Source organism: Limulus polyphemus, unplaced genomic scaffold, assembly GCF_000517525.1.
Source record: "Limulus polyphemus unplaced genomic scaffold, Limulus_polyphemus-2.1.2 Scaffold1154, whole genome shotgun sequence".
NCBI classification, from domain to species: domain Eukaryota; kingdom Metazoa; phylum Arthropoda; class Merostomata; order Xiphosura; family Limulidae; genus Limulus; species Limulus polyphemus.
In genome coordinates this window covers 170,403-178,762 of record NW_013666764.1, presented here as the reverse complement: position 1 = coordinate 178,762, position 8,360 = coordinate 170,403, and the positions used below count along the sequence as shown (strand labels likewise).

The following is an 8,360-nucleotide window of genomic DNA, read 5'->3' as shown; positions in this document are numbered from 1 at the left end:
GGTGTGTCTGTGAGCCAGACTAGTTTCGGAGAATTCCACTCCTCATCCTCCTGGACACTACCACCAATGAAACTTCAGACTAAACCAAACCAATTATGTACCAGCTGCCTAGTGTCGGCTAACAATACGAAGAATTAAATTGTGGAAGAATGCTACAAGTTTTTCAAATACCTATAGAATAATAGGTTTCGTTTTTTGTGAGTGTAAAACACTTAAATACACCATTTCAGGGAACTGAGTTAGTTAAAAATGACACAGAGATGACAAAGTTAGTAATACATAAATTCCAAAGTTTATCTTAATTTTAAAACTCCAAGTACATGGAAGATAGTATTTTATATACATGTGACAGAATAAATTAATTACTAAAATTTCAAACTAGATGTATAATGCCATCTTCACTTTTTTTTGTTGTATATAGCTTATGAAAAATAACAAAATTTTACTCCAGTAATTAAGTTTTTGTGCCAAACATAACATTTGGTGGAAAAATGCACTCTCACTTAATTCATGGAGGACTGTAGTTATTACAAGCTACAAACATACCATTGTTACTTAGGGTAAGAATGCTTTAATGAAACAAACTTTTGCAGGAAATTAATATCTATTATTCTTTATTGGCTCAAAATATTTTTGACTGCTGAATAACTTGCTTATGTAACTGTGTTTGTCATGAATTACTAGACCTGACTAATAATAATCTAACCATAAGTAACACCATTAAGTCATTAATCTAGACACATGAACATGGCTCCAGTTTAATTACAAATAGCTCTAATTACACGGAAAGTGCTGGAAAAATTAATAAAAATAGAACAGCGTGGCTGTTGTAACATGCTGCATGGTCACTTCCTTTAAGTTGTTTAATTTACTGATTTCCTCATAACACATGTTTCTACACTTTCTTCCAGTCTGTAACTATAAAATATATCAACCATCTTAGTGTGCTCCTTCTAAATTTCTGTCAGTATCAAAAGCTTCTTGCTTAAAATGTTTTTTATAATCATAAACTTAATTGTTTTTTTATGCTGATGACGAAAATTAGAAAACAATTTCTGAAATGTCACTAATTAAATGTTTTTATGGTATTATTGTGTCTTAATATTTCTTATAATACTTTGATGTCCACCTTATGAATTATTTTAACCTCTGCAAAAAGGTCATCTAGTATCATCACAAGTCTTTGTTTTTCTAGGAGGTCAATTTGGATTTGTTTGGTATTTTTCTAATTTATAATTAATGTCATGAAGTAATGTTTGGTAGCAAGACATACTTTATAATCCAAAGTTTTATATATTACTTAACTTTCAATTTCTTAATTTCAAAATATTTAAACACCTTCTCAATCTTCATATCTCTGTGTCATATGAATTCACACTAGTTTCTAGGCAATGATCCAAAATCCCACACAAAACAAAGTAGTGGCTGCACATGTTGACCAATACAAGATCTGGTTCCTCAACCCCATAAAGCTATTTTACACAAGTTCTGGCAATAGACACGGCCAGGAAAGGCTCAACAAATCTTATTTTTCTACTGTAAAGTAACTAACTGTGGTTACTGCTTGAACATGAATGCTTCTACTATTTTTTTCAAGAGGAACGCAGTCCAGCCATCTTATAAGTTCTGCATTTTTGTAGCTAAACACTACTGAGAGATGAATTATTTTAGCAGTAAAGAGTAGTTAGTTTTCTGATATTAACATATCAAGCCCTTTATCGGTTCTCCCTTGAATACCAGAAACTATAATACCCCTCTAGCCCACCCAATCCCTCAAACCTTAATCTCATTGACTTGCAAATTGGGTGTCAAGTAAAAGAAGTCAAACAGGTAAAACAAAACTAGTAGTACAGTTGGATATTATCATATCCTGACTTTAATAGGCATCAATGTCTAGGTTTGGCATTACTACCACAGATATTAACCATAACATGTAATATTTTAGACCAAAGTAAGTTTTGTGATACTTCTGATTTGTATAGTTTACTGCAATGTGTTATGCACAAAGCAACCAAGTAGAAACTGTGATATATAAAATACGAACTACATGTAAGAGATAATTAAACATTTCCTAAAGAGTCCACATTTTTTATTCTTCATACTTCCATTTCTTCTCCCACCCAGAAATATACAAAACTGAGTTAAAACACAAGATGGTTTTCACACGCTTTATTCATAATAAGAACTTTACAAGTTCCATAATTTTGTTGGCCAGTAGCATGATCAAATTAAATTCAAGGAAAAATAATTAAAGTGAAACATTAAAGAAAACAGCACTTTGTTTATTGATTTTAAGAAGCATGAATTGGACCCCCCCCCATTCTAGCATAATATATGCATACTTGTGAAAATGTTATATCATCACTGATGAAGATGCGACATGAAAGTTTAAAATGCATTTCATACATACATGTAAGTATCCACTTTACTCACAAAGAACCATCAATATGAACACACAAGAATTCTAATCTAACAAAATGTACCATGGAGAAATAAATATGAAAAACTAATACACTTACCTGCTCTGTAGTAACCAAATGACATTCGTTTAGTGGGATATTTTTGTCCTACCCAGAGGGCAAAGAGACTGATCAAGAAGCTAGCAAGATCACTGAGTAAATGTGCTGCATCTGTCATTATAGCTAAGCTGTTTGCAAAATATCCACCTGTACGGATGAGATTATGGAGAAAAATTACAGTGCATTTACTATTATTGGATGTAAAAATACTATACCAACTAACAAATCATGGGTTATTCACTGAAATTACAATAAGTGATCCATATTTACATAATACCTTGAATTCATGCCATTGAAATTATGAAACAAATACTGAAGTCATGAATAAATATGATGTTTTAAACTGACACAATTCCTTCATAATGTGTAAAAAAAAGTTTAAATTCATGCATGATTTAACATTAAAGTAAGCATGGCAAAATAGCAAAAACCACAAGGGAATAAGCTATTCATGGTTATAATTTCAAAATAACATCCAAAAATAGCTTTTTCATAATATAGTTGGTGTTTTACTATGCAAAAAAAACAACAAAAAAAAACAGTGCAAATCAAACCTTAATGGATGATTTGGTATATTTAAAAATAAATTTCGAGGACAAAAATTATATTATCTTCAATAGAGCTGGACACTTAATTTGATGAATCAATTTCCTATGAGTACCACTTACATACTCGGTGTCACGTAAAATAATCAACTAATCAAAATTGGTGTTTACCAGAAAAAAAGATACAAGCTGGTAGAATCCACAACCAACTTTTGGGCTAATCTTTTACAAATTAATAGCGACATTATAATGCTCTTACGGCAAACAATTTTGGCAACTCAAAACTTGGCAGTAAGCACCAGCCAGTTGCTTTCTCTCTGGTCAGCAGAATGTCTTAATTAGTAGCATTGTCATAACTCAAACAAACATGTTGAGCTTCAGACACATACCAACTGGACTAACGCATAACACAATCACTAGTAATACTTCTGATGAAGCAATGTTATGCATGCTGCATACATTCTGCTTGTATACAACTTACAAATGTGAGGGTGTGGCCTAGTGGCCGTTCGTTACAAATTAGCCACTGTGATGCCTATTGTTCATGTTTAACTTGTTTGAGCTAAACAATAGTGTAGTTTTAAGTTAATATATTGCTTACGTATTACACTCAGACAAACATAACCAGGGCATGCAAACAATGAAGAGAAGGGCATGGGAGGGGCTAACACTTCCCCTTAACCATAAACTTTTCAAATTTGTCCAAAACTTTTATACGTATACTAGAAAAAGACATATTTAGAGAGTTGAATATTTATCTCTAATAACAACTATTTTAAAACAATGAAATAGACATATATTTTTGTCATTCACTCAGTAAAAGTTATAACATAAATGGAAGACATTTATGGCTTTGTTTCAGTCTTTCAACTGTGAATTCTCTGTTTGATGCACATATTCAAACTACCGACAATATGCAAAACAGGAAGTCATTATGTTATTATTACCCTTTATATACCTGCAGCTATACTGAGACCCCAATTAGTCTTGTTTCACTATCAGTAAATTATTAAGTATTTTTTTATGATAACGGTAAAAGAAAAATCCTGCTGTTTTCTTATCAAAAATATACAGAGGTTCCCCGAGAGTAATTATAATAAAAATATTTTGGTATTATCTATCTTGTATACTTGGGAGTGGTTTAGTAAAACACAACTATTACTCTAGAACTCCTATATATATTATTAATATTTTCCATGTGATCTATGTAATGTTAATGGTGTACCTATACAGGTTTTTTAATGTAGCATTTAAATGTCTGTCTCTACACTGTTTTCATTATGCTAATTCAATCCACAAGAGCCTAATAGCAGGGTACATAGTGTTACCCTGTAGCCTTCTGTTTTATAGAAGACTTAAATCAACCTGAGTAGTTTTGACAAAGTAATGCTTTAAACAAAGCAGTAACTTAGTTTTAATTTCTTAGATTTTGTACTTTTCACTGTAATTAAGCATATCTTCAGTAGCTGATTAATTAGAAAATCAGTAAGTTGCCTTGCACGTTTAAAAACATTATCACGGAATCCTCCTTCTCACGCCATTTGTCATACATGATCTTAACAAATATCAGCCATTATAACAACTTTTAATTATAATTAATATCAAAAATTAATAACTATTTTTTGAAAATAATAATTCTTATTTTCATTATTTCTTGCTTATAATGTTTTTATACTTATAAAGTTGTCGATTATTTTTGATGTTTTTCACACTGATGACAGAATTAGAAAAAAAAATGTTCAGAAATGTCAAACATGGAAGGTGCTAATGTAAGTACACCCTTTTCGAAACACAGCTTTTACATTCTTCATAACTAGCACACATATTCAGTAACCATAAGAATAATTTAATGTTCTACAAGTGACACTTAATAATTAGCATTTATCCAAGTTATAAAAAGATGATATACAAAGTACAAGTGCTTACAGTTGATATTGTTTAAAAAAATCTTACAATGCCATACAAAATAATTTCAGTTACAAAATATTATATAAAAAGAGTTCACATGTGTATTATTATGGTCACACACAAGAGAGGGGTTTAGCACTAGTTCTCTTCCCTGCAATTATAGTCTTGTCACAGCAAAGTCTAGGTAGCAGAGCTGTCCTTTTGAATCACCAACCAATGGGAGGTAACTGGTTAGTAGCAATCTCTACCTTTTTATATGCTATTTAGTTATTTATTAAGTTATTTTTACATTAATTAATTATTATCGTGTATCTTTTTTTTACACCATTTTACAAGTGTAAATAAAAAGAGGACTGTTTTTGATATAAACAAATGGAGATGAAGTCTACTAATCACTACCCGACAGTATAATAACAGCATAGCGTCAACAACCTGGTATATAACTGTACAAACTGAGCAAATTAATTCCATGTTAACTATTGTATTTTCAAAATTCATTAGAATATTTATGAGAAATTAAGAAGAATCTTAATATTTTTAACAACAGTCACAGAACAAAAGTTATACAGGCTTAACTAAAAACCCACATGCTCATTATCTTTTTTTTTTGTAATTGAATATAATTTCATGAAAATGAAAATAAAGTGTATGGTTCAAGCAGATTGTCCACTCAAATGGAGCTAGGAATTTTTCAATTTATCAGGATTATGATCCACCCAATGATCATGAGATACATGAATAATTGAGTGTATCACACCTTGAATTCTTTCCATTAAAGGATTAAAATTGATACTGTAGTTGAAGAAGGTTGATCATGATTTTTTCAGTGTTGACACCTGTAACAAAAATTCAGCTGCTATCATTACTTCACACACAGGTAATCGTAACAGGGAGTAATGTTTGGAATAGATTTAAACGCATAACTTTTCCCAAGTTTTTCAAGGATTACACTTTTCCAGCAAAATGAAGTTTAAAGACAGAAGAATATATATTCAGACTGAATTTAATATACGAGGAGTACTAAAAACACAGTGAAACATATTCAAATATTTATTCAGGAAATTGAAAAAATTAATTAATTTTATGCCAAGCAAAGCAGATACAAGAAATGCACTGAGACTCCACAGTAAGTTTGAATTAAAAAAAATATATATATTTTAGATCAGATAAACACTCAAACAGACTTACCTAGAAGTTCAACAAGCATGAAACAAAAACACAGACAACTGCTAAAGATCAGCTGACGTTTGGCTTTATTTACTCTTTCTTTTGATGGTTGAAATGCATGGCAGTGATCTGAACCTTCACCGTTAAATTCTACAACACCCTGTAAAATATGACAAAAATTTCTTTATTTCCAAATGAGGTTGTATGCTGGCACGTAGAAAATTTTTTATTGATTTTTATGTAATAATCTTGACAATTTTTTTTAACACGTGACACTTCTTACTAACTTATTTTTCAAAAGTAAAACCAACTGTAATTACAAACATGAATATTCAAGTACGGTACATATCTGTAAGTATCATGTTATAATGGATTAAACTCAGTTATATTTTACTCTAAGCCTGAAAGGTCTCAGGTCACTTTTCTGAATTAAAGAGAAACCATACCAGTTTACAATTAGTATCTTTACCACATATCACAGAGAAATTTTAAATACACTTAAGTTAGCACTCTGTCCAACACACAGGTCTTATGCTTGATTTACTTAAGGCAGCTGGCAATGCTTATATAGCTACTCTTTGGCAAAATATAGAACTTACAACTATGGTTTGTAAGAATTAGGAGATTAAAAATAAATCTGATTCTTTTACCATAACTAGAGCATTCCTAAACTCACACTATACATTTTGCAACTGGCTCAGGGAGCTTGACTCAGAAATCAATAACCATGTGAAAAACAACATTCTTTGGAAATAATATTTTCCCATATGAGTTACATTCTTTGGAAGTAATATTTTCCCATACGAGTTACATAGTTACATTCTTTGGAAGTAATATTTTCATATATGTGTTATATAGTTACATTCTTTGGAAGTAATATTTTCACATATGAGTTACATTCTTTGGAAGTAATATTTTCAAATATGAGTTATATAGGTACATTCTTTGGAAGTAATATTCCCCCATATGAGTTACATTCTTTGGAAGTAATATTTTCAAATATGAGTTATATAGTTACATTCTTTGGAAGTAATATTTTCAAATACGAGTTATATAGGTACATTCTTTGGAAGTAATATTTCCCCATATGAGTTACATAGTTACATTCTTCAGAAGTAATATTTCCCCATACGAGTTATATAGTTACATTCTTTGGAAGTAATATTTTCACATGAGTTACATAGTTACGTTCTTCAGAAGTAATATTTCCCCATTCGAGTTATATAGTTACATTCTTTGGAAGTAATATTTTCACATGAGTTACATAGTTACGTTCTTCAGAAGTAATATTTCCCCATACGAGTTATATAGTTACATTCTTTGGAAGTAATATTTTCACATGTGTTATACAGTTTTTAGAATGTCCTCCAGTTCTTGTTGACTGAAAAATTTACCAATAGTCAGTATATCATTAGGGTTTAAAGACTATGAACCATTAAGTTTAGAATTTTATTGGACAGTCAACATGGTTTCACTAAGGGAAAATCTTGCATTACAAATCTTTTAACTTAACATTCTTTGAAAAGGTTACTGCTTATGTAGGTGTATCTGGATTTTCATAAAGCATTTGACAAGGTGCCACTTACAAGGTTTGTAAAAAAAATTATCTCTTTAGGTGTGGGGGATAAGTTACTAAATTGGATAGAAGAGTGGCTGGATTGGAAGAAAGCAGAGGGTTGTTACAAATGGAGTTCAGTCAAACTGGATTAATGTTACAAGTGGGGTACCTCAGGTATCAGTCATAGGAGCTGTGCTCTTTTTTGATTTACATCAATGACATAACTGAAGGGATAGTCAATAAATTACTTAAATTTGCAGATTATATTAAGGTCTTGGGTGTTGCTAGCTGTGAAGAGGGTGCTGCTGATTTACAAAAGGATTTAGATCATTTAGTGAGTTGGGAAAATAAATGTTAGATGGGTTTTAATTATAATAAGTGCAAAATAATGTATGTGGATTATCATAATTTGAATTATAAGTATAATTTGGATGTGAATAACCTTAATAGTGTTATGAAGGAAAGGGATCTTGGTGTAATAGTCGATCAGTCTCTAAAGCCATCCAAGCAGTGTGCTGTTGCTAATGGTAGGGCAAATAGGATTTTAGGTTGTATCTACAGAAATATTGAATATGAGTCTAAAGAGGTTATAATTTAATTGTACAGGTCACTAGTTAGGCCACATTTGGAATATTGTGTTCAGTCTTGAGCTCCTTACCTTAG

The 8,360-nt window shown here is 30.9% G+C and overlaps 1 protein-coding gene across 1 annotated transcript in view; it reads right to left on the bottom strand.

Moving 5' to 3' along the window:
- Window positions 1-8,360, bottom strand: part of LOC106462382 (zinc transporter 2-like) — a 24,583-nt gene that overhangs the window by 11,743 nt on the left and 4,480 nt on the right. The window contains exons 2-3 of the mRNA XM_013922310.2: window positions 6,161-6,299; window positions 2,520-2,666 (exon numbers count right to left, since the gene is read on the bottom strand). Of these exons, the coding sequence (XP_013777764.2) occupies window positions 2,520-2,666; window positions 6,161-6,299 (286 nt within the window). The remainder of the gene's footprint in view (window positions 1-2,519; window positions 2,667-6,160; window positions 6,300-8,360) is intronic.